The 27,980-nt window shown below is 43.1% G+C and overlaps 1 protein-coding gene across 2 annotated transcripts in view; it reads right to left on the bottom strand.

Moving 5' to 3' along the window:
- Atg4c (autophagy related 4C cysteine peptidase) overlaps positions 1 to 27,980 on the bottom strand; it is a 72,239-nt gene that overhangs the window by 40,643 nt on the left and 3,616 nt on the right. For both annotated transcript variants that reach the window (XM_036177856.1, XM_036177857.1), the window contains exons 2-3: positions 11,314 to 11,448; positions 1,221 to 1,304 (exon numbers count right to left, since the gene is read on the bottom strand). In XM_036177856.1, coding sequence (XP_036033749.1) covers positions 1,221 to 1,304; positions 11,314 to 11,389 — 160 coding nt within the window. In that variant the 5' untranslated portion in view covers positions 11,390 to 11,448. The remainder of the gene's footprint in view (positions 1 to 1,220; positions 1,305 to 11,313; positions 11,449 to 27,980) is intronic.

Genomic DNA, 27,980 nt, shown 5'->3' with positions numbered 1-27,980 from the left:
CTACAACTATCAATTCCAAGTTCAATATCCAAAGCCCTTCTGTAGGATGTTAAAGGCAGAGAGTTTTACAGTGCACTTTCTCTTCATTCTCCCTTCACCCATCCCTTTCCTACAGCTCATTCCAAAAAATGTCCATCACTCTAACTTCATATATATTCAGCAGGTGCTAATAAACAAATGAATGCCAAGCCTCTGTTGACATGACTTTCTCTCAATATTATATAGAACTTGAAGTTAGTTACAAATAAAAGTACCTGGAAATTAAACATGGCACTACAATATGTCTAAATTTGTGCTTTTGACATCCAAATTTGTTTTAAATGTGATACAGTAGTTCCCAGCGCTCATGCCTCATCCTGCAAACACTCAAGAAGTCACTCATTTCTCACCCTCTTCAGATCTAGTCAACACTGAATCCCATGGAGAAACTGTCAGTACCAAGCGAACTTTGTCCCCAGGGCTTTAAGAAGAATGAGGAAAGCTTTAAAAAAAAACACCACACAATAAAAGGTGAGGGAAGCAGGCAAACAAATAAAATAACATTGCTGATAATGCTGGAGGCTTAGTCAGGCTGATTACACAATACTACAAAACAGCAAGAACTACAAAACCTACACAGACAGATGGAGACTGAGCAATACACTCGCCAATGACCAGAAGGCCATTCCACTGGGCATACAACACAATTTAAGAAGAAAGCACAGGGGGAATTATGTGGGGGAAGAAGTCCAGAGGGAACAAGAGAGCAAGTGGGATACATGTGCCCTGAAAGCAGTGGGAGGATGGGGAAAGGAAGGTGTGGAGGAAAGTTCTGGAAAGAGTCTGCACCTACAAAGCCTGATTGACTCTACAATATCTCAATACTGTAGAGAAGTGGAATGTGACTATTGGGCCTGGGGAGTCACTGAGGTGACCGTTTCCTTCCTTTATTACCATACACTAAAGTTACCACAGACCTTAACAAAGAACACAAGCATATCAACTCGAGTAATTTTAGTACCTCTGCAGAATCAAAGTCCAAAATATGAAGGCCGTAGTGAAAGATGATATGATCCTTATCCTCAAGGGATGGACAAGGACCAAATCATACAGTAACACATTATGTCTTACAAAGTGTAGGGGGTTAACATGTCAAAAGAGTTTAATCTGGAAATAACAAAAAGTTTAGCAATGAAATTCTTCAAAGATTTTTTTTAATGCTTTACATGTTTATCACTTACCTTCATATTTAAAATGATAACATTTTCCAAGTAATAGAACAGGTGAATTTCTACTAAAATATGTCTTTGTTTTCAACACCCAACCTGCATGGAGAGAAAGAAGGCTGTGTTAAGATTTCAAGGTAAGAGTCCTGCAGAGTTTCTTTCCTCCTAACTTGACTTCAAGTCACGATTATCATTATGAATCTGCATTTTTAGAAGTCACAAAATATTTAGACAATGAACTAATGAACCAAAATTAGAGGCTATTTCTGCTAGTTTTAATAAATTTCAGTCTTTTAACCATAACCTACCACTCAAAAAACACAGCAGAGAAGAAAACGTGACTTTGATTTACTTTGACAGGTCCCAATGCTCTTCTAGCACAAACTGAAAAGGTAGGAACTCTTGTTTCCCTCACACAGTCTCTGTTCCTCAAGTAAGCAAAGATGATCAACTTTCTGAATTGTCTTCCATCTCAGATATTTCAAAGGTGCGAAGTACTTGAAAACCCCTGGAGAGAAACTTAAGGAAAGCACACGATAGGCTAACATGCCTGGTAAAATTGGTCTCTGATGTAACTGTCTAGATCTATACAAGGTGCTTAGACATCCTCATCTGACCTCATCCTCCTGTCCTAAGCTCCAACTGAAGTCACAAACTCTAATTCTCAGGCTTCCTCCTCCTCCTCATTTGGCAACAGTGGGAGAATAGTATTCTCTTTGGTGTCTACGACAGCATTAACCACTCTGAATCTCCTACGGAAAGCAGTGGTCCTCCACAGTGATGAACACTGCCCAGTGTGTGAAACCCCTGACTGCTAAGGGTTGGGCTTGAACACGCCACAGTGGCACATGCCAATAACTCCTAGACTCGGGAGACTGAGGCAGGAGAATCACAAACTTGAGGCCATCTTGGTCTACATGAGAGACTCTCTCTAGAAAGAAAGCAGAGGGGATGGTTTTCTAAACACAAGGGCATATACAGACAGAATTAACGTTGACAGACGTGGGTCTGATGCACCACCTGCCTTGACATTTCACAGTTGTTAACAAAAGTGTAAAGCTAGTGGTTCCTATGGGATTGTTCCCTGAAGGGCTTTATACAAACAAATAAAGAAAAACATGTATTTAAAGTCATGATGACGCAGGGGCTCTGAGCTCGGCAAGAAGACAGAATGGAAATCAGACAGACAATCGGCCTTCGTTGGACTTCACTTGGATTACCGTGAGGTGTCAAAAAGAGTTTCCCTGCTCACAGTCTTTCCCCATTCTCAAAATGTCACCTATCACTGCCAAATGAAACTCCCAGTGGCTCAGCCTTAACTAGATAAATCATCTGCTCAAAAGCATCTACTGGCCCAGTGTGATGGCCCAGTGACCTGAGTTCAAGCCCAGAACCCACATGGTGAAAGGAGAAAACCAACTCCCATGTCTGTCCTCTGATTTCCACATATGCACCATCCACCATATCTCTCTCTCTCTCTCTCTCTCTCTCTCTCTCTCTCTCTCTCTCTCTCTCTCTCTCTCTCTCTCTCACACACACACACACACACACACACACACACACACACATGAAAAAATAAAATAGTGACTAGAGAAACAGCTCAGAGGTTAAGAGTGCTTGCTGTTCTTCCAGAGGGCCCAAGTTCAGTTTCCTGATCCCATGTCAGACGGCTCTCAACTGCCTGCTACCCCAGCTCCAGGGGATTGACTGCTGTCTTCTGGCCTTCACATGCACAGAACCACACTCAGACACACATGTATACACAAAATTTAAAATACAAAACAAGTTAAAAATAAATAAAATTTAAAAAACATCCTGGTACTCAACAGACTTAGCATACATGAACTTCTCGGTCTCACTTAAGATTGTGCACAATGTGATACAACTCAGAACCCTATTTCCACCTCTACTGGGCTACATTTCTGGACTCATGCTGTCATCTGACAAAAGCATCTCCCAGAATGTCAATCTATCTAAATTCTATTCCTTTCAGAGTGGCCTTTGTAGATATTTTTCCTCTTCCCCACCTAAATCTGGTTGGTTCCCTTCTCCTAAACTCTAATAGGGCATGGTTAGTTATCAGTTTTGTGCACACCAGGAACTAGACTAGACTTTCCATATATAGTCTTTTTTTAAATATTAGTTCAAAACCCCAAAACAACAACCATCTTTTCTCCCAAAAAGCAACAGGTTTCCGAGAACTTAGTAAAAACAAGCTCAAATTAAAAAGTCTGACTTTCTTCCTGGTTTACGCTCTACCTACGTCTTCTAACCAACCACCCTTCAGTTTTTCCTCAGAAAAGGAAGTGAAAGTGATCCAGGACATTGAGTTCACATTTAACAAGAACTTGGGGTCACAGTGCTTTACAATTACATATCAATCATGGGATACACATTCTCTCCTGCTCTTCTATTTCCTGTGCAGACCTGAGCAGGGGCTGATGCCTCATGATAGACTGACTTGCTCTATCCTAGGTACATAAGAGGGTTCCATGCTTCTCAAAAAGGCATTTTCTCTTTTTCCACAGACACATGGAGCTTGAACAAATCAACATATCAAAAGGTTAACATATACACTGTACTTTTAACTATTTAGTTAACATTTTCCATTTATTGTTATAAATGCATTCATTATATGAAACTCCTTACTTATCTCTACTCTAGCTTCCTAATACTGAACCAGGGCACTATGGGGCAGAGAGAAAAACCTGAAGGATATAAAAAACATAGAGCCATGGGGAAGAGGAGGGCCCTGGAGATGTCTGAAAAAACCATATGGAAGTCTAAAATTTATAAATTCCCTTAACACACACACACACACACACACACACACACACACACACACACACGGTGGGGGGGGGGGAGACAGAGACAGAGTGTGTGTGTTTAATTGGAGTTACCCTACGAAGAGATAATGCTCCTCTCAGAAGCCTTGTGCTGGGTGTAGGATACCTCTTTTTGAGTTGTTGAATCTTTGGGATACTCTCCCCAAAACAATGCAAGTTATTTCCACTGCTCTAGGTTGCCCACAAGAACTTGATAGTAAGGCCTTATTGCTGAAAACACCACACACTTTGGTCATAGGACTTGGAGAAATTAAGCTGGTACTGACCTGGAAGTTTCCTTCCTACTGGCTATCCTAATAATACCAGAAGCTACAAAGCAGAACTGTGGAGAAGAAAAGTCATCAACAGTCTTCCTCAGTTGTGATCCCTGCTAGCTAAAATAACAACTGGCCTGATAAGATATGCCATGGATGCCATAGTGGCATTAATATCATGGATGGTAAGATATGCCATGGGTGCCATAGTGGCATTAATATTATGAAAGTAACCAACAACTTTCTGTTTGAAGTTAAGGCCAACTCCTCAAAAGGAACCACCATGCCTGGAACTACTGTAAATCTGACAAAGACCTTTGACTGGGGAGCCGTAGGTCCTATGGTGAACCTAATACTATTCTGGAAAATGGACATAGTATCAAATTGTCTTCAAACTATATATTTCTATGTCCACAGACGAGTGCAACTCTCAGACCTCATCAGAGAAGCTTCTTTGTGTGTGGACAACTATTGATTCTGAGACTTACAACTGACCAAATGTCCATCGAGTATACAGTCATAGACAGGCACACCCTCCCCTAACATCAGGAAGCATAGACAGGCACTGACATCACACACCCTCCCCTAACATCAGGAAGCATAGACAGGTGCTGACATCACACACCCTCCCCTAACATCAGGAAGCATAGACAGGCGCTGACATCACACACCCTCCCCTAACATCAGGAAGCATCACTAAAGAAAGAGCAGAAAGACCTGAATAGAAGAAGGTGGGAAAGGTTAGGGCAAAGCGTGTCTTCTGGGCATGGCAGAAACACTGCACTCATGACCTCACATCAGGTGGACCTGCCTGCACAGCACCTCACAAGGTCACGGCAGTCACCATTCCAGCATGGATGGGAAAGGGGCTCACAAGTCCTCACCCCTAGCTAAGGAGTTTCGGCTGCTAGGTAAGGGGGTTTTCTTCAGGGTTATGGTGCCTGGTAGCTGACCATACTCCAGTGGATGGCCCCCATCTGTGCATATATGGGCAACACAGCACTAGTGGGACTTAGTGAATTATTAAAAAAAAAAAAAATGGGAGGGGGGATAGAGAGATGCATAACCAAAGAGAGTGGGAGAAGGAGATTAGAGGTGAATATGATCAAAAAATATTGTATACATACATGAAATTCTCAAAAAATAAATAAAAATTATCATTTTTTTTAAATCATAGTACTGGGTGTGGCATCACACAACGTTAATCTCAGCACTTGAGAGGCAGAAGCAGGCAGAGCTCTGTGAGTTTGAGGCCAGGGTAGTCTACATAGTGAGTTCCAGGGCTATAGAGAGAGAGGTCCTGCATCAAAAAACAAACAAGCCGGGTGGTGGTGGCGCACACTTTTAATCCCAGCACTCAGGAGGCAGAGTCAGGCAGATGTCTGTGAGTTCGAGGCCAGCCCGGGCTACCAAGTGAGTTCCAGAACAGACGCAAAGCTACACAGAGAAACCCTGTCTCGAAAAAAAAAAAAAAAAAAAAAACATATGGAGCCAATGGATAAGAGCCTGAAACATAAGAAAAGGCCAGAAATAACAATCTTTTGTATAATGTGTGTGTGTGTGTGTGTGTGTGTGTGTGTGTGTGTGTGTGTATGACTAGTGTGGATATGTGAGTGGGGCACACACGCCACAGCACACAAGTGGAAGTCAGAGGACAACTTTGTGGAGTCAGTTTTCTCACTGAATCACAGAGAAACTATCATCAGTGGACTAGACCAAGCAGAAGAAAGAATATCAGATTGATATGGAAACACAAACGTTCTAGAATAAACAAAGCAATCCTGAAACAGAAAAGTAGAGTTGGAAAATTCAACCTCCAACCTTCACTTTATTACAAAACTATATGAATGACAGCAGCGTGCTGCTGGCGTGCAGACTGACACAGAGGTAAATGAGGAGAGCTGAGAGAGCGGAACGAAACCTATGCATCGTGATCAGCTGACTGGAGAAAACTGGAAAGTTGTATGGATCTAGGATATGCAAACAGTCCCTACAACTCCATTGCAAAAAGAAAAATCACCCCATTTCAAACGGGGTGAAGGATCTGAACAGACATTTCCGCACAGATGACGACGATGATGAGCTACTGGCCAGGAAGGTCATGACAAGAGGCTCATCAGGACTAGTCACTGGGAAATGCAAGCCAAACCCACAGTGAGAGCCGACTCCACTTTCCCAAGAATGCTTCTAACAAAGGAGCCAGAGAATAGGTTTTGACAGGGATCTAGGAGGACTCAAGCCTCAGATGTGCTGGCAGGAATGTGAAATGATGCAGCCATTCTGGAAGGCAGCTTCGTAATTCCTCAAAAAGTTACAGTTATTGTTCAGCAATTCCACAGCCGGGTACGGACTCAGCATCAAAGTTTCTGCAGCTGGTACTGACTCAACATTAAGATGTGTTCACACAGAAATCTGTACAGGAACACCCACAGCAACTCTAGTCACAAAACCTCAAACTCAACTGATGAACAGCAAACAAGATGTCAGCTTCTGCCACACGATGAAATATCACTTAATCATATAAAAAGGAACTACTGGCTGATCATGGTGCCACTCACATGGAACCCCAGCACTCAGGGGGCTCAGGAAGATCATGAGTTCAAAACTAACCTGAGCAAGATAGTTTAGGACAGAGTTAAATGAAACCTTACCTCCAAAAACAAAAGATTTGGGACTGAAAGGGTACCCTGGGGTAGAGTGTATGTTTACTACATGTAAAGTCCTGAGTTCAGTCCCCAACACTTCAAAAAAATACTTTTAACTTTTTTTATATGTATGAGTGTTTTGTCTGCATGTATATCTGTGTACATATATATACCTGGTTGCCCTTGTAGGCAAGAAGAAGGTGTAAAATTCCTGGAATAGGAATTACAGACAGTTTTAACCACCATGTGAATCCTGGGAATTAAATCCAAGTTCTTTGTACTGAGTCATTTTTTTAAGTTGTACACTTCAACAGATATATTTTATTTTACGTGAAATACATACCAATTTCTTTAAAGTTCAAGAAATTTTAATTTTATGTCATGTTCTATCAAGTTATAGCTGTCTATACAGCTAGCTAACCATCACCCCCAGGGAGACAGAAGCCAAATATACTCATTACGTTTAACATGATTTTACATCAAGGGCTTTGACTAAAATTTGTTACATTCCTAATTTATGTGTGGAAACTAGCTGTGAGGTGAATCTTGATTGTCAATCTCATGAGATCCAGAGTCAACCTAGAGACAAGGCTTTGGGGAGGTCTTTAAAAGCATTTCCAGAAAGGTTTAATGAGGGGAAAGCTCCTCCCCCAGAGTGGGCAGCATCCTCTACAGATGCCCAGGTACAGAGAGGTCCAAGGAGAGCCCGCTGCATGCCGGTCAACATGTCTGTTCTTGTATGTTCTCGCCACCGCTGCCACCACACAGCTGCCGCCACCACAGCCACACGATCTCCCACTAACATCAGACTCCCACTTCTTCAGCCTGCCAACGTGGACAGAAGACCAGCAACTCTAGACCTTCAGAACCAAACCGGGCCTGCTGGAGAGCAGACATGGCCTGCTGGGGCATCCAGCTCCATGGACTGACTATTTACTAGGTTCTCAGTCCCTCCAGCATGCAGGCAGCCCTTGCTGGACTACTCAGGTCCTATCCTGTGAGCCACTATAATAAATAAATCCCTGTTTATAACATACAGAAAACTGGTAGTGAAAAGTGCCTGCTACTGTGATAAACCGGGACCATGTGTTTCTTAGGCCTTTGGAACTGGTTATACAGAAGGAATAAATCCCTGAATGCTATAAAGAGAGTTTAATGGGCTGCTCTTGTCAGACTTTGGAAGACCAGCACACGGAGAGAAATGTGGACAGTAGAGGTTCAGAACACACAGTGTGAAGGGAGCAGGATTCTGATGGAAGTAGAGTTACAGGAGTTTGTGTTACGTTCCAGCAAAGACCTAGCTGCATCCCACCTGTGTCCTGAGAACCTGGGTAAGAGTAAATTCAAAAGTCAAGACTAGTTTGTTTGGCAGAGGAAATGTGAAACCCGGAAGGCTCATCATCTTACACAGGTCCACAGGGAGAAAGAGTAACAGGATTGTACAAAGACAGAAGAGGATGCTGTGGGTCCGGGGAGATGCTCAGCAGGAAAGGGCTGGCCGTGTAGGCAAGAAGATGCTGTGGGTCCGGGGAGATGCTCAGCAGGAAAGGGCTGGCCGTGTAGGCAAGAAGATGCTGTGGGTCCGGGGAGATGCTCAGCAGGAAAGGGCTGGCCGTGTAGGCAAGAAGATGCTGTGGGTCCGGGGAGATGCTCAGCAGGAAAGGGCTGGCCGTGTAGGCAAGAAGATGCTGTGGGTCCGGGGAGATGCTCAGCAGGAAAGGGCTGGCCGTGTAGGCAAGAAGATGCTGTGGGTCCGGGGAGATGCTCAGCAGGAAAGGGCTGGCCGTGTAGGCAAGAAGATGCTGTGGGTCTGGGGAGATGCTCAGCAGGAAAGGGCTGGCCTTGTAGGCATGAGGACCTCAATTTGGAGCTCCAGCTCTCATGTAAATAGTCAGTGCAAAGGCATGTATTTACAATCCCAATGCTGGGGAGGTGGAAACAGGATCTCCAGGGCTTACCAGGCCAGTCTAGACAACTGCTGAGCTCCAGGTTCAGTGACAGACCCTCTGTTAAAAATTAAGGCAGAAAATTGACCGAGGAAGGTACAAGACCTCTGGCCGCTATACACACACACACACACACACACACACACACACACACACACATACACACACACTCATGTGTACACAAACACAAAATAAAGTGTCATTTTGAGAGTAAAAAATGGAGTTTATAGTTGTAGATAGGGTAGGTACTAAGAAAGCAGCTATGATAGTTAAAGAGAACCTCTAGGAAAGATGCCCTCAAGGTCTGATATCACCCACCAAGGGCTCCACCACACGGAAAAATAAATCCTTTTGAAAGGAAAGAACCTAAACTGAGAATGCCACTAAAAGTGATTCCCTTCTCAAAAACAAGCATCAAGGCACACAGAGGCCACTACAGCTTTGGGCCAAGTGGGGCTGGATGGATCTCCAAAGTGGCAGAACTTGGCAGAATCATCCATGTGGTACTCACTTTTCAGGCAAGAAAGATGCAAGAATGAGGATACAATGGAAACTTGTACCAGGTTCCAGAAAGCCACGGAGACCAGGTAGCATGTGTCGGGGTCAGAATCCCTGCAGGAAGGCCCCCAGAGGGCACTACAGGAAACTGTGATGGTACAGCCTAAGTTCCCCAAAGAAATCCCAGGATGCTGGGGAGCCGGGACCACTTCCATCAAGAAAAGCCTTTGGGATGGCAGGAAGCCAGCTGAAGAGAAAGGACATGTGTGCTGCTGGAGGCAGAGATGGAGGAGTGGAGCTGAGCACTCTGGAACCAAGGTGATAGCATCAGTCACTGACGCCAGACATGGCGCTGCAGGATTTGGCATCTACCCTGGGCTTGGTGTCGCTTAGATCTGATCTTTCCTTGGATGCCCCCATACCTCCTTTCTGGAATGGAGCGTTATTTTGTGTCATTGTGGATTGGAACTATATAACTTAGATCTGATCTTTCCTTGGATGCCGCCATACCTCCCTCTGGAATAGAATGTTATTTTGTGTCATTGTGAATTGGAACAATATAACTTGCTTTGTTTTGTTTAGAGGTTCACAGTTAAAAGACTGCCTTGAATCTCAAAACAGACTTGGGAAACTTGAACAGTGTTTGGACTGTCAGAGTCTGTGGGTGCAGCTAGAGACAGACTAAAATGCATTTTGAACAGTGTTGGGACTGTCGGAGTCTGTGGGTACAGCTAGAGACAGACTAAAATGCATTTGCATCAATGAGATGAAAATGAGACTTAAGGGACCAGGAGTGGGATATTGTGACTTAAATGCATTTGTTTGGGTGTCAAGTTGGCAAGAGGGGGAGTTGTGATGGCTAACTTTTAATGTCAACTTAACTAAATGTAGAATTACCATGGAAACGAGTGTGTGTGTGTGTGTGTGTGTGTGTGTGTGTGTGTGTGTTCTCAGAAACATTTCTCTAGGGGGAAGAGATACCTTAGATGTTGGTGACACTGTTCTGAGACACAGTCCCAGACTGAAGAAAAGGGAGAAGACACAGGACACAGCAAGCACACACTGGTCTCACTGTGCTCCCTGACCACAGATGCAGCGTGACTGCCACCGCCGCGGCACACTGACTGTAGTGCACTCTAGGCTGTGAGGCTCACTAAACCCCTCCTCATTCACGCTCCTTCTCGTCAGGCATTTGTCCAAAGCAACCAGGCAAGCACTCAAACACGAGCTCAGCCTAAGGCCTTCTCCCTCCCTCCTCCCTCCCCGAGGGCTTTGGCATCCCCAACAATCCTGATTGGATTGGATTGTTTGGATCTTGCTTGCTGAAAATGCTAAAAGTCAAGTCCAGGAGCTTCACCAAGAAGAAAGCCACACGCCTGGGTGAATGAATTCAGCAACATCTATTTTATCAATTCTGTTTTTTTCCTAGTTTACATGTGAAGCCACCTGAAACTGAATTCGAAGAACTTTAGAATTTTTATAACCTGGACAAATTCATATGCACATAAGCCATGAGGGTATCAAAATAGTCTACCAAATGAGAAAACAATGAGTTCCATATCACTTATTTACATCTTTTGTTCCCCGCATCTCTCTCTGTCTCTGTCTGTTTCTCTCTCTGTCTTTGAGATAGAGTCTCATAGCCATTACTGGGCTGAACTCACTACATAGACCAGGCTAGCCTTAAACTCATAGACTTTCCTGCCTCTACATTCAGAATGCTGGAATTACAGATCATGCCCACATTTCAATACAGTGTATTTGAGTCTCTAAGCAATGTTCATGATGCTATTGCACTTTCTTTAAGAAATTCTTATCAGCACTGTTTATACTCCATTCATATTTCAAGACTATTCCAGTCATAATAAAGTATTTCATTCTCAAGTAAGCTTACACAATGCTTAAATCACAATACTTACTGTATTTCATGTTGTTCCAAGCAGACATAAATTTAGTTTTTAGCTTGTCAACTTCATCTGTTCCTGAAGCCTCCATATTCAAACTCTAAAGAAAAAGCCATCACTTGATTCCATTCTTTTATAAAATTCACTGTACTGAAAGAAAGAAAAATAAATAAGAAATCAACACATATTATATGGTGCCCTACTGCTCAAGTTACTTAAATTATTAAATGTAATTTAAACTGAAAATAAGCAAAAGAAGCTGAGGCTGAGGCTCAGTTGGTAGAATGTTTGTCTCACATGCACAAAGCCCTGGGGTTAATTCCAAGCACCACATAGGCCAGGCACAGTGGCCCCGGCCTGTAATCCCAGCATTTCAAGAGGATCAGAAGTTCAAGTCCATCCTCAGCTGCAGAGTGAGTTCAAATTTGAGGCTAGCCTGAGCTACAATAGCCTTGTCTTCAAAAAGAAAAAAAATTTAAAAAAATAAAAGAAAGAAAAATATGGTTTTCATTTACAGAGCTTTTCTAGAATATGATACTCTATAATTTAACTATATAAAGCATATACTATAAACTATGTAAAATAAAAATATCACATAATCAAACAATAATGCCCCAATAGCTCACAACTGAATACAACCAAGTACCTGAAAAGCACAGCTCAGCTTTAATGCTTGCAAGAATACCCAAGGCTTCTCTATTTAGACTGAGAGAAGCTGATTGGAAACCTGCCTAAAATGTTGGCTGTCTTCAGAAAGGCAACCATCACTTAACGTTGATTAAGTAGTGTTACTTTTGTGTAACAGTGTCTAATTGTTTAGCTTTTGAAATTGTGACATTTTCTATATTATCTTCCTGTCTCAATACTGAAGCCTTAAAAAAATGGCTTAAATTTACAACAGACAGTGCTTTTGATTTTACATGAGAATAAATATAACTTGAAGGAAAATTGAGATGTGTAATATCATCTGAAAGATGAAATTACAACAGAAAATGTTTGTGTTTATTCACAGAATAACATAATTCACATTTTGCTATCTAAGGAAAGAATGCCCCCACAGAACACTGTGCTTTGGGGATTCTAAGTATCCACTCAAAAAAAAAAAAAAATCAAAAAACTGATACATCCATTTTTTTTTAACAAACAACATTCTATTTACAGTATGTAAACACTACTAAATACACATCATAGCTCCAAGGTAGAAGGAAACACTTCAAAAGCAAATGTGTCAACAGAACAAGAAGTCCAAAACTGCGGCTCTCAAGTGAAGCAAAGGGTTAAAAGAGTGGGGTACCCCCGGCCTGAAGACCAGGAACAACTGTGCCAAAGGAATCAGATTCTGTGGGGTTTGGTTTGTTTGATTCTAACAGCAGCCTGGAGGAGAGGCTTGGAAAGGCTACTACAACTTCTCAAAAGGAAAATAAAATCAGTACTAATCATGTATTCAAATGGTGGGATCAGGCAGTTTCCTGCACTCTGGTGAACAGGGTATACTACTACTTTGTAAAACTGTATAAAAAGTGTTGATGCCCAAACCAATCTGAACCAATCTGAGCTAGGCATGATGATGTGATGACGGTACACAGGAGGCAGAGGCAGGCAGATCTCTGTGAGTTCAAAGTCAGCTTGATCAACATAGTGAGGTCTAGGATAACCAGGACTACATAGACCCTGTCCCAGTTTAAAAAAAAAAAAAAAAAAAAAAAAAGTGGATATGGTAATAATGGATTGGGGAGAATTTGGGTTTCAAATAAAACCAAGAACAATAAAACCTAAACACTATGTACATGCAAGTTATGTTTTTGCTTAGAAGTGTATTTAAAAATCATCCCTGTTGACGATTCCCATGTTTTCCTTGGAAGAACTAGGGTAGAAACAGAAAGTCCAATGTTTAAATCTAACACCTCTCTGTCACTTAACTCAGGTCTACCACTGCAAGTCTAGTGGTCCTGGTCCTTGATTAGCTGAGTATCCCTTAGGTCAGTGCGTTTACCCACCAGCCCCACTGCTTAGTCATGGAGAAACTTTACCTCCTTAATCAAACTCCCAGGACAGCTTTGACCAAAGAAAATTACAGAGATCTCTGTGGTTAATTCACTACTTTAGTTTCACCTTAAAATAAGGGTGGGCTAGGCCAGTGAGAAAGCTGGGTGAGAACAAGCACTTGCTGGGCAAACCTGCAGGCCTGATTTGACCCCCAGGCTCCATGGCCAGCTTCTCAAAGCTGTCTTCTGACTGCTACAAACAAGTCACAGCACACACACCTGCACTCTCAATACATACCTCTCACATACACACACACCTGCACTCTCAATGCATACATCACACACACACACACACACACACACACACACACACACACACACACATACACACACACCCGCACTCTCAATACATACATCACACACACACACACACACACACACACACACACCCTTCACTCTCAATACATACATCTCACATACACACACACCTGCACTCTCAATGCATACATCACACACACACACACACATACACACACACCCGCACTCTCAATACATACATCACACACACACACACACACACACACACAACCTTCACTCTCAATACATACATCTCACATACACACACACCTGCACTCTCAATACAAACACCTCACATACAGGCACACACACACTCACACACACAGTAACAATACATGTAATAGATTATGTAATTTTTTTAAAAAAGCACTGAGTATTTGTCTTACTGCAAAATTCTGAACTCCCTCACTATTCCCATTTCTCCTTCCAGAAACTTCTCTAGGTTTTATTTGCTTCAAGAGAGTCACACTACGGAACCAGACCAGCCAGGAACTTGCCACCCTCCTTTTTCAACCTCCTGAGTACTGGAAAGACAGGCATGTGCCACCCTGCCTGGGTAGGGTTTTTAAATTAATTAATTAATTAAAGCCAATTTGTGTAAGCTTCAAGGCAAGTTACATGCACCTATAGCTCCCACCTCTCTGGAGGCTGAGGCAGAAAGGGCCACCTGGGCTAGCACTGAAAGGCCAGCCTGGCAGATCTCTGTGAGTTCGAGGCCAGCCTGGACTACAGAGTGAGTTCCAGGAGAGGCGCAAAGCTACACAGAGAAACCGTGTCTCGAAAAACAAAACAAAAAAAAGGCCAGCCTGGGCTGCAGTTGGAATCTTTCTTTGGGCCACTAACCAGCTGCTGAGTAAAAATCCCAACTGCAAATGGCACCCTAGTTGGGCACCAAATGCAGCAGGCTTTCAAGGACCACCCGCCAGCCCCCAAATCATGACACACAGACTTCTCATTAGTTATGAATGTCAGCCTTAGTTTAGGCTTGTCCCATAGCTCTTACAACTTATGTTAACCTGTTTCTCTTCATCTATGCTTTGCCTCTGGGCTTTTTATCTTTCTTTCCTTCTGTATACTCTACTTTCCTGCTTCCTCCATGTCTGGCGAGTGGCTGCCTGGCGGGCATCTCCCTCTCTCCCCCCACTCTCTCTAGAGCCTCGATTCCCCCTCCTACTCCAGCTCTCTGAGCTCCCAGGTTTTCACCAGCCTTAGAACGACAGAGATTTAGTTAAAGCTGCTTTGGTGGCAGCAACAGAGCCATTGTCTCGGGGAACAGAATTCCCCACAGGCTACAGCCTGGACAGCTGGGCTGCTAGTAGTTCAAGCACAGCCACTGTGAGGAAGGTCAGCCACTGTGAGGAAGGTCAGCCACTGTGAGGAAGGTCAGCCACTGTGAGGAAGGTCAGCCACTGGGAGGAAGGTCAGCCACTGGGAGGAAGGTCAGCCACTGTGAGGAAGAGGGTCAGCCACTGTGAGGAGGAGGGTCAGCCACTGGGAGGAGGAGGGTCAGCCACTGGGAGGAGGAGGGTCAGCCACTGGGAGGAGGAGGGTCAGCCACTGGGAGGAGGAGGGTTAGCCACTGGGAGGAGGGTCAGCCACTGTGAGGAGGAGGGTCAGCCACTGTGAGGAGGAGGGTCAGCCACTGGGAGGAGGAGGGTCAGCCACTGGGAGGAGGAGGGTCAGCCACTGGGAAGAGGAGGGTCAGCCACTGTGAGGAGGAGGGTCAGCCACTGTGAGGAGGAGGGTCAGCCACTGTGAGGAGGAGGATCAGCCACTGTGAGGAGGAGGGTCAGCCACTGTGAGGAGGAGGGTCAGCCACTGGGAGGAGGGTCAGCCACTGGGAGGAGGGTCAGCCACTGGGAGGAGGAGGGTCAGCCACTGGGAGGAGGAGGGTCAGCCACTGGGAGGAGGAGGGTCAGCCACTGGGAGGAGGGTCAGCCACTGGGAGGAGGAGGGTCAGCCACTGGGAGGAGGGTCAGCCACTGGGAGGAGGGGGGTCAGCCACTGGGAGGAGGGTCAGCCACTGTGAGGAGGAAGGTCAGCCACTGTGAGGAGGGTCAGCCACTGTGAGGAGGAGGGTCAGCCACTGGGAGGAGGAGGGTCAGCCACTGGGAGGAGGAGGGTCAGCCACTCACTGGGAGGAGGAGGGTCAGCCACTGTGAGGAGGGTCAGCCACTGGGAGGAGGAGGGTCAGCCACTGGGAGGAGGAGGGTCAGCCACTGGGAGGAGGAGGGTCAGCCACTGGGAGGAGGAGGGTCAGCCACTGGGAGGAGGAGGGTCAGCCACTGGGGAGGAGGAGGGTTAGCCACTGGGAGGAGGGTCAGCCACTGTGAGGAGGAGGGTCAGCCACTGTGAGGAGGAGGGTCAGCCACTGTGAGGAGGAGGGTCAGCCACTGTGAGGAGGAGGGTCAGCCACTGTGAGGAGGAGGGTCAGCCACTGGGAGGAGGAGGGTCAGCCACTGTGAGGAGGAGGGTCAGCCACTGTGAGGAGGAGGGTCAGCCACTGGGAGGAGGAGGGTCAGCCACTGGGAGGAGGAGGGTCAGCCACTGGGAGGAGGAGGGTCAGCCACTCACTGGGAGGAGGAGGGAGAACAGCAGTAATGAAAGGCTGTAATCAAATAACTGTGGAAAGGTGTCCCAAACTCGAGGATCTCTACTGGGGACGCCGCTATCCTACTTGATTTAACAGTCCCATTTGCTCAGGGTCCCACTGGTGTCAGAGACAGAATACTAGCTTACCAAACTTGTCCCTGACTTCCTTCAGTCACAGGTGGCCAGGCGGCTGAATTTGGGCAAAGAACTGGGGCTAGCCATGACAATACCACTTCCAGACCATACTGTCTCACCCATCCCTGCCATGAGGACATAGAGAACTCAAGATCAATATAAGGTAGGCACCTACTTTAAAAAGAGCCTGGCCCAGCTTCTCAGGAAATTGGGAACTGATCTACTTCAGAACCCAGCTATACCACTCTTGGGCATATGCCCAAAAGATGCTCAATCCTACCACAAAGACACTTACTCAACTGTGTCCATAGCAGCTTTATTCATAATAGCCATGTTGTGGAAGATTTGTTTAACTATGCAAAGATGTGTTGGATTTGTTTAACTATGTAAAGATGTGCTGCATTCGTTTAATTATGTAAAGATGTGTTACTGTTTTACCTTGCCTGCCTAAGGCACCTAATTGGTCTAATAAAAAAGTTGAATGGCCAATAGCTAGGCAATAGAGGGATAGATGGGGCTGGTGGGCAGAGAGAATAAGTACGAGGAAGAATCTAGGCTCTAGAGAAGACAGAGGAGAGGGAGACACCCGGGGCCAGTCAGTCATGCAGCTACCAGCCAGGCAGACAAAGGGAAACAGGAAAGTAGGACGTACCGTTGGAAAGAAAGGTAAAAAGCCACAGTCAAAATGTAGATGAAGAGAAACAGGTCAACATAAGTTATAAGAGCGAGTGGGATAAGGCTGAGCATTCATGACTAATAAGAAGTCTCTCTGTTGTGATTGGGGGCTGGGGGTCTGAGAAAGCCTGCTGCACTGGACAACTTAGGAAACCTTGATTCTTTTTTTTTTTTTTTTTTTTTTTTTTTGAGACAGGGTTTCTCTGGGCAGCTTTGCACCTTTCCTGGAACTCGTTCTGTAGACCAGGCTGGACTTGAACTCACAGAGATCCGCCTGGCTCTGCCTCCCGAGTGCTGGGATTAAAGGCGTGCGCCACCACCGCCTGGCAGGAAATCTTGATTTAAAGAAGAAGAAAATCATTTCATTAGCCTAGAAGGTCTAGGTAATAGCCATTTTTCAGTATATTTTAGTCCCTCTAGTATCTAAAATGCCTGGCCTGACTGGCCCTGTGATCAAACTGAGTTTTATTCCATATAAACTCAACATGGAAAAACCTCAAAATAACAAGCCTCAAAACTGCCAGATTTCTTCTTAGAAGTATCTGTTTCTTTTTTTTTTTTTCCAGAGTTTAAAACATTCTGGATATCAGTAAATCCTTTTTCGAATAGACATCTTCAATGTCTATTACAACTGATCTAACTATCATCTCCACATATCTGCTCAGCATTTACATTCTGACAAATCTTTTTGTTATTGTCTCTTTGTTTTGTTTTGTTGAAACAGAGTCTCTCTATGTAGCCCAGCTGTCCTCAAACTCACAGAGATCTACCTGCCCCTGCTCCCTAGTACTGGGACGAAAAACATGCCACCACACTCAGTGACAATTCCATTTTTAATTACCAGATAATTACATGAAAACGGAGATAACTCCAACTGTACTTCAATAAATAGAGATTAAGGGAGCAAGATGAAGTTTACTCTTAAATTAACTTTATTGTTAATGATGTGCAAAGCAGAGTGCTGACTAAGCAGTTCTATCTAGAAAATGGTCATTTTCAGGGTCATTTTTCTATCCGTAACTATGAAGTAGGACAGTTATAAATTATAAACTAGCCGGGTGGTGGTGGTGCACGCCTTTAATCCCAGCACGTGGGAGACAGAGCCAGGCGGATCTCTGTGAGTTCGAGGCCAGCCTGGTCTACAGAGTGAGATCCAGGAAAGGCGCAAAGCTACACAGAGAAACCCTGTCTCGAAAAACCAAAAATAAACAAATAAATAAATAAATTATAAACTAGTGAGTAAAAGGGTATTCAAACCACGGTCCTTGAAGACTAGGTGAAGGTAATCACACTCTCCCATCCAGCAATAGATCGAATATTTTATCCACTGAGGATTCAAAGCCAGAAAGCTGCAGACAGAACCATTGGGAATGACTGTACAAAATACATCTTAGTCACAGTGTACATATGTATATGCCTGGATTCCTTCCTCAGCTGGAATTCTGTAGCAAAACAAAATACAAAAGTTGCTTAAGAATTCTTAAATTGTATTTATTAATATTGTGGGGGAGGAGAGAGGTGAGGAGAGGGAGAGGTGAGGGGATTGGCTTGTGCTACAGAGCAAGTGTGGAGGGGTCACAGGATGACTCTTGGGAGTCAGTTCTACTGAGGGTTCTGGGATCAAACTCAGATCAGGCTTCCACAGCAAGTGCCTTTACCCACTGACCTGCCTCACCAGCTCTCACTTTGGATTTTTATGTGCTTTTCACTACACCATTGAATAAAATGAATAGTAAAATCCACTTTAAGTTTTTCATTCATTATTACCCTTTACATGCTTGCATTTTTTAAAGATGCTTTTATTATTTCAATTATCATACATGGGTTTGGGGAGTATGCACACACAGAAGTGCAGGAGTCTGTGGAGGCCAGAGGCATCAGATCCTCCGGGAGCTGGAGTTTCAGACAATTGTGAGCTGTCCAGTGTAGGTGGTGGGAACTGAACTTGGGTCCTCTAAAGGGTCAATATATGCTTTTAATTCTTGAGCCATCTCTTCAGCCCTTACATGCCTATATTTTTTATCAATAAATATCAATTCTTTATAGCTATCATCTGTGCTTTCTAATATCTCTCCATCTCAGTTCTTTATTTATACATTGTACTCATTTCTATTCTCTCCTACATCTATCTGCCAATCATTTATTTTTATGCACTAAGCTTATACTCTAGGAAATGTAAATCCTCCTTAAATCAGGAATCCAGCACTCTTAGCATAAAAGAGGCAGGGGTGCTAACAGTTACACAGGCTGTCTCCCCTTAGAGCTAATGGAGAAGCCAATGGCACTAAGACAAAGACTCAAAAAACAATTCCAAACACAAACAGCAACACATACAATGAAGAACCAACAGCAAAAAGAATAACAGCTTTGCCCCAAGAATGCATCTAGTAAACATTTTGAGAGCTCCTCGGGGTCACATTCTCCACTTAAAAACATTATGCTGATACACAGTTACGTCATAATGATGACCTAAATGAAATGGAACACTCAAACACTATCTTAAATCCAAACAGTAGAGAGGAATCTAAGTACTGAGCAGACACATCTGTGCCGCACTGTAAATTACATCTCACAGTCTGTGCAAATCATCATCATAACCACCCTCCATGGGACACAAAGGTTGAAATGAACCTCGTGGCTTACTTGGAGATTGCTGTAAGAATTACTAGTGAGGAGGCTGAGCACTAGAGACTTAATCCCTCGGAGGTTAAGAGCACTTGATGCTCTTGCAGAGGACCCATGTTCAGTTCCCAGCACCCACACTGGACAGCTCCAAAACCCTCTGTAAGTAAGTTCCAGGGAATCTGACACCCTCTTCTGGCTTCTATAGGCACATGAATGGGATGCACATACAGACAAGCAGACACACACATACACATAAAATAAAAATAAATACTTTTACAAGAGTTAATATCTGGACTATCTGAAGATAGTACTTGTATTGCCTTGATTTTATCTCTAATATACATAGTATTTACTACATTTTGATAAACAAACGTTAGGTCAGGATCTCACTAACGTCTGACCAATTCAAGTAAACTACAAATATTTAGAGATTTCATACCTTTAAGTGCAGTGTGCCAAGCTGTTAAGTCTACACACAAAAATTACCATTGAGAGAACTGAAACTTACTTGACTCTCCAGACTGAAAAGGAGCTTACTGAACATCTAATAACCAGGTGCCATTAAAATCACAAGTAGCTCTTGATCACTGGGCCCTGTATGATACACTCCAATCCATCAGTGATTTCTCTTAACCAACAATTCTTGGTAGAAAGGAGTAGAAGAAAATGTGGAAGTAGGAAAGGCTTTAAATAGATCCCATTCAAACTGCAAAATCCCCAATCTGCCTTCTGGTTCACACTCACCCCATCACAAATCATTACTCAAGAACCCAGCCTTAACCCACAGTAATGAGACCTCCTTTGCAACACCCATTCCAACTACACTTCCTTAGCCTCTGGCTGGTCACTTCCAGAACAAGGGTGTCAATACTGTACTAAACCCAAAACACAGTTATAACTGTAAAAGCCTAACAGTGTTTTAAACTGTTCATTCTCCAGTGAACTGTTCTAGAGAATCCACATTAACTTCAGGATATTTGCTCATGTTTAACAACTACATTTCCTTGAAAGATGGTATATGGTGGGCAAGGAAGATGGCTCCATCCATAAAGCCTGGCAAGTATGAGAACCTAAATTCAATCTCCAGAAACCCTATAATACGGAAGCAAAATTCTTCCCTATGATTTCCAATAGCCCGGTCGCGCTGGTCCTTAGAAACTAATCCTTCTTCAATTTGAAATCCCAGCTGGTGTGCAAGCGTGCATGTGTCTGTCTGTGTGTGTGTGTGTGTGTGTGTGTGTGTGTGTGTGTGTGCGCGCGCGCGCGCGCGCATGAATGTTTTTGTTTGGTTTGGTTTGTGGTTTTTATTGGTGGTGGTGCTAGTTTTTTTGAAACAGGGTCTCTCTGTGTCCTGGAACTCAATATGCCCAAGTGCTAGGATTAACAGTGTAGGCCTCCACACCTGGTCCCCAGCTGGTGTCTTAAAACATCCTCCTAAGCCCCTCCAGTCTTCTCTTTTCCATATGAACTAGCACCAATCTTGTTAATGGAGCAGAAGACAGTGGATGAGCGATAATGAAGACCTAGTCACAGCAATGGTAAGGGATTCCAAAGAGGGCGCCCGCAGGAAGCTGAAACAGTAGAATTGGCAACATGGCAAGAATGTGCCATGCAGGTACACACACAAGACAGAGTCCCAAATAACTCAGATTTCAAATGGTCACATCAACAGAAACAAGGAAACCAAACAGAAAGGGCTAAGTTTAAAACAAAATATAGTGAGGGGGCTGGAAACCTAGGTCAATGGTTAAGAGCACGGGCTGCTCTTGCAGAGGACCCAGGTGGTTCCCAGGATCCACATGGCAGCTCACAATCATCTGTAACTCTAATCCCAAGGATCCAACACCATGTTCTAGCCTCCACAGGCACCACACATGCATGTGGTGCTTAGACATACATGTAGGCCACTCATCCATATAAGAAAGAAGAGAGAGAAAGAGAGAGAGACAGAGAGACAGAGAGAGAGAGAAAAGTTTTTAAAATAGAAAAAAACAAAAAGTTTGTAACAAAAGTGCTTAAACTCTTTCCCAAGTCAACTTTCATTGGTCATTTTTGCCAAGAAAAACTTCACAGGTATTGAGGACAGTAACTACATACCATTTAAACACCAAATATCACAGTCATTCACCAAATATTTGAGAAGCAAGACACTGAGGGAGACAAATCAAGCCACAAAACTCAGCTCCTGCCTTCATCCACCTTATATGCTATGGCACACCACTGAATGGTCACATACCACAACAAAGAGTGACAGGCAAGAATTAGTTCCCCTTCCCAGTGAGAGCATCACACAAACAGTATCACAGGGCAAATACAGTTACAACTGCACTGTTCAGATACAAAGACCAAGGACATACAAATGCATCTTTCAATTCCGAACACAATGCAGGAAAACACTATGCAGAACACTCAAAGACGCGTTAGTATCCTCAACAATTGCATCTATTGTCAAAAGGGTAATGCCTGAATTATGTCATCACTCCAAAGAAGAGCACTGTTTAAAACACTCACAAATACAATCACCTTGGCTTACAAATAGAAATTGTTTGGGTTTTTTCCCTTGTCATTCTTAATTTTAAGTAATATTACAGCAATTGGGAAATATACCCACAAATTTTAATCCTTACAAAGGTTTAAAAAAACCTATAAACTACATGTTCTTCAGTAGATATAACTACTCCTGAGTTCTCTGTAACTATATAGTATTATAAGGTGAACATTATAATGTCTACTATAGCAGTTTTATAGATGAATGATTTTATAATCTATTAAAAAGTAGTTTACTAGACACCTATTTTAAATTGATAATATAGTCACACGGGGGAAAAGTATTTTTGAATACAATACCTTTTGTGAAATATAGTCTAAGGTCATAAAATGGCAAAGTAATCTTTATCTGGTAGGTTTGTTGTTGGGTACAATAATGAGCTAGTAATTTTAAAACCTTGTGTGTGTCACAGGATAAAATGGATAAGTATATATGTTGATATGGTTGAGAACCCCAATTCTCCCAATTTGGTTAAAAAAACTTAGAGAAATGAATTGGAGAAGTGAAGAAAGCCCTTTGATGCTGAACTTGAACAGAAGGTATTCTATGAACTCATGGTTTCTTTTTTTAAAAGTACACATGGGTGGCTGTGTAGGACCTATTTAAAATGTTTAGAAACAAAAATACCCTGTAGCATATTCAATGCCTAGATCTTGGTTTCTAAGTATCACCTCACAGTAACTAAACCAGGACTTGATGGTTAAATGGTTGATTCCAGATTTCCAGCAGAGACTGTACCAGATGAGTACAGAATACCTCACAGAACAGTGTAGGAAAATGATCAACAACTGATGGGAACTATCCAAAGGAAACAGGATCAAGCTTGCAGACTGCCACTGAGATAATTTATCATCAAAAGAAAACAGAACAAAGCAAAAATATGATGGGTCTAGAGAGACGGCTCAGTGTTAAGAGTATTGAGTGCTCCTCCAGATGACCCAGGTTGGATTCCCAGCACCCACATGGTGGCTCACAACCATCTGAGACTCCATTGTCAGGAGTTACACCTGATCCTGGACCTGACACTCTCTTCTGATGGACACTGCATGCACATGGTACACGACATACATGCAAGCAAAACACTCATCCATATAAAATTAAAAAATAAATAAATCTTAAAAAGTGGTGGTAACAGATTATAACACAAAGCAAAAACGTCTTAAGAATCCTTAGGTACACAGTACTGAGAAATGAAAGGAAGAACAGGGCATGTGATCCCAGCATTCTGTAGACTGCTGTGGCTGAAGACTGCAAGCTAAAGAGCAGTCAGGGAAAGGTAGACTGTCACCAGGATGGGGAAATGGCTCCTTCGAGAAGATGCCGGGAAGTGAAAAGGTCTGACAGCACTGAGAAGTTGCTGAGACAAACAGCAGTACAAAGACTGACTCGGGCAAGAATTATGAATGGCTACTAAGCATACAAAAACCACTGGAAAATAGAACAGCCACATGATTTCAAGCAGCACCCCACAGAGTGATTGTTAAATGCACACAGGAAAGGTCTTTTAGAATACAGAAGTCTGGTTAACATCTCCAATGATAGGACAAGCTGTCTACTGGGCGAAATGCAAAGTTGATGATTTTCTCACTCCAGAGTCAAAATTGTCCTGGTTAGCTTTGCTGTTGCTATAATAAACCCCGACCAAGAGAAATTGGGGGGAGAAAAGGGCTTATTTGATCTTATAACCCCCAGGTCACAATCCATCTGGGGGATGGGAACATCAAGGCAGGAGCTAGAGGCAGGAGCTGGAGGTGGAAACTAACAAAGAAACCATAAAGGAACACTGCTTACTGGCTTGCTTCCCCTGGCTTGCTCAGCTTGCTTGTCTATACAGCACACAACTACCTGGCCAGGGGTAGCACTGCCCGGCAGGATGGGGCTCCCACATCACTCATCAGTCACTCCATAGAAGCCCATAGGCCAATCTGATGAAGACAACTCCTCACCTGGGGTTCCCTCTTCACAAGTGACTAACCAGGACACCCCGAAACTAACTGAGGAGAGATGATCGGACATATAAACTTCATTTGTACTAAAAAAAAATCAGTTGTCTTTAAAGAAAAGGACAGAAGGGAGAGGGGAATAAGAGAGGATGTTCTCTGCACAAGAAAACAGAGAGTAAGGGGGGTGCAGCTCAGTGGTAGAGCAGTTGCCTAACATGGATAAGGCCCAATGCCCTAGATTTAAGTTCCAGCACTGCAAAAGAAAAAGAGAAAAAAGAGAAAAGAAAACAGAAATATGACAACTCAATATATTCCATGATCTATGACTAGATTAAGTTTTTTGTTTGTTTGTGTTTGTTTGTTTGCTTCAAGACAGGGTTTCATCTGGGTAGCTCTGGCTGTCCTGGAACTTGCTGTGTGGACCAGGTTGGCCTCAAACTCACACAGATCTGTCTACCTCTCCCTCCAAAGTGCTAGGATTAAAGGTGTGTGCCAACACCGTCTGGCTAGATTCAGTATATTTTAAGTTATGGTAAGATTATTGGCATGATCAGGAAAATCTGGGTTTTGAATACAGATGATACTAAGGTTAAAGTACTATAGTATACTAATGGTGGCACGGTTGTAGGAAAATGACCTAGGAAGTGAAGTGCCACAATGGCTTCATCTTCCTTTCAAATAACCCAGTAAGAACTTAAGAACTTGGACTTTTCTTGAGAATGAGACACGTCTGCTCCTGGCATCAGCAATTACTTCAAAAAGGATAATGGGCATCAAAGAAACTCCATATGGAGTTTGTTTTCTTTATGGCAAAAGCTAGCCATGTGAGCAAAGAAAGTGCCCTTGTTCAACTGCTGACAGTATGCTGTACAAATTGGACAAGCAGGAGGACACAAAAGAAAGTGACTTCAGAACTTTGCCAAGACAAGGTGGGACAGACCTTCAAAAATTCTGCTTCACAGATAAGTCTGTTAGATACGCTAGGCCTGTAGGCTGAAGATGGATGCACCAATGTTGCAGAGAAACTTTGGGTGACTGTCCAGGCAGCCTGATATCCCTGTCATTAGGTTACATTACATCTTTCTGGAGTCTTTGATGGGATTGAAGACTAAATAGTTATAGTTTTCTTTAGTTATAATAAAAGATAAATTAGATATAAAACTTTAGACTTACCAAGTTTCTGTTCTGCCAACAGCTCCCAAATACCCAGCAGACCCTTCCCAAATTATCACACAGAAGCTTATATTAATTATAACTGCTCAGCCAGTAGCTCAGGCTTATTACTGACTAGCTCTTACACTTAAATTAACCCATAATTCTTATCTATGTTTAGCCACATGGCTTGGTACTTTTTCTCAGTGTGACATTCTCATCTTGCTTCCTGTGTCTGGCTGGTAACCCCTGACTCCGCCCTTCCTCTTCCCAGAATTCTTAGTTTGCTCACTATACTTCCTGCCTGGCTACTGGCCAATCAGGGTCTTATTTAGCCAATTCAAGTGAAAATCTTTACAGTGTACAGGAGCATTATCCCACAGCAAAGGCCAGCTCTCCCATCCTTCATGTCTGAGCTGTTTTACACAACTCTGTACGCCTGTACTCCAGTAAGTAACAAGAGACGCTGGACTCCGATATCCTGATTACAAAGTACTTGTCAATATACTCTACACTATTATCACCACTGTGAAATATGAAATCTAAACTGACTATACTGACTTAGTACCCATCAAAAATCACACAACTGAGAGACGCTGAAGGAAAAAAAGAATGTCTGTATTCTTCTAGGTACATTTGTATTTATATATGAACCAAGTAAGAGAAGTTAGAACATAGCTAGATGCCCTATTGACTGCCAAATCTCAAGCCAAAAACCTAAAATATTATTTAATAAGGTATCACTCAGTGTCTTGGGGTTTTATCGCTATGAAGAGACACCATGACCTCGGCAACTTTTATAAAAGACAACATTCAATGGGGGCTGGTCTACATGTCAGAGGTTTAGTCCATTATCATCATGGGAGAGGAAGCATGACAGCACACAGCAGACACGGTGCTGGAGAGGTAGCCACAAGTTCTACATCTGGATCCAAGGCAACAGGCAGAGAAACACTGGGCCTGGCTTGAGCATTTGAAACCTCAAAGCCCACCCCCAATGACACGTTTCCTCCAACAAGGCCACACCTACTCTAACAAGGCCACATGTCCTAATCCTTTCAAATGATGACACTTTCTATGAGCCTATGGGGGTCCTTTTCCTTCAGCCCACCACACTTAGTTATACTATTGCAAATGGTTTTAATATGTCACATGTAGAATCAAAACAGATGCCAACACATTTCCAGACGTTTTCACCTACAGCTCCACCCCTCTGCATTCAAGGATAAAATACTGCCAAAAGAATCTCAGTGCTATTCCATTATTCAAATAGAATAAACTCAGGAGGCACAGGCAAGTGGATCTCTGTGGGTTTGAGGCCATTCTGGTCTACATAGTAAGTTTCAGGCCTGGCTACATAGTGAGACACTATCTTAAATACACACACACACACACACACACACACACACACACATACACACTAAAGTAATGACACACACAAAAAAAAACATAACTTTTCTATTTTTAATATAAAGTAACTATATAAAAGTTAATAATATAGATTAATAATAAAATTAATCTCTAATACCACTGCCACAATAAAAATACTAATAAAAAGGTTTAGCCCTGGAAATTTGATCTCTCAGTGTTCTCTATCTCAAAGAATACACCATAATCCCACTAGTTGTAAGACCTTTGTCTCATAACTGCCTAGGGTAGACAAAGACATCTCTCCCTCACCTCGCACATCCATCTACGTCTGCCTTCTCCAGGCAGTCTCCTTCCACACGTGGGCTTTTCTAACACTCTCCTCACTGGATTCTCTCATCTCCGATCTTCCCCTCTATATTTCTTCCTTGGAGAAAATAGCATCAAGTCCTTTTGTAATAGCTTTTGACATAGCAGTAACTTCAAATGTGACTATTTGGTATATGTCTGCCTTCCCTAAGATGCAAAAAGTTCTGTTGTGATGGACTACTTTACTCCTTGGTTGGCTAGTTTCCAACAACCTGACACCAGCTAGAGTTATCTGAAAGGAGGGAATCTCAATTTAGGCGATGCCTCCATCAGATCCAGCTGTAGGGCATTTTCTTAATTAGTGATCGATGGGGGGCAGGGGCAGCCCTTTGTGGGTGGTGCCATCCCTGGGCTGGTGGTCCTGGGTTCTGTAAGAGAGCAGGCTGAGCAAGCCATGATGAACAAGCCAGTAAGCGGCACTCCTCCGTGGCCTCTGCATCAGCTCCTGCCTCCAGGTTCCTGCCCTGTTTGAGTTCCTGTCCTGACTTCCTTCAATGGACTACTACAATGTAGCTGTGTAAGCTAAACAAATCCTTTAAGATTTCTTTTGGTCATGGTGTTTCATCACAGCAATAGAAATCCTGACTAGGACACTCAACTACTTTACATCTGTGACCTACAGGAATCCCCAGTTAACGAATAAAAATTAGATGTGAAGTAAACACTACAAATGGATTCATAAATAGTCCTAAAAATAAAAATAAAGTAGTTATAAGGCTCAATTGCTAACATAAGGAGTACCTAATGACATAAATTCCAGTAACAGAATTTTGTCACTTAACTCTGCAACTGAAATACATTCACATAGTTGACAATCTTGGCCTGTTTAATTGACAGTAACTCATAAAATAGTGAATTTTGAAAGCTTTTTTTAAATCCTATGCTTTGATAAAACAACAACAACACAAAAACAAACAAACAAAAAGAACAGGT

This window comes from Onychomys torridus, chromosome 2, assembly GCF_903995425.1.
Source record: "Onychomys torridus chromosome 2, mOncTor1.1, whole genome shotgun sequence".
Lineage (NCBI taxonomy): Eukaryota > Metazoa > Chordata > Mammalia > Rodentia > Cricetidae > Onychomys > Onychomys torridus.
The sequence above is the reverse complement of the archived record's forward strand: the minus strand, read 5'-3'. Positions and strand labels throughout refer to the sequence as shown.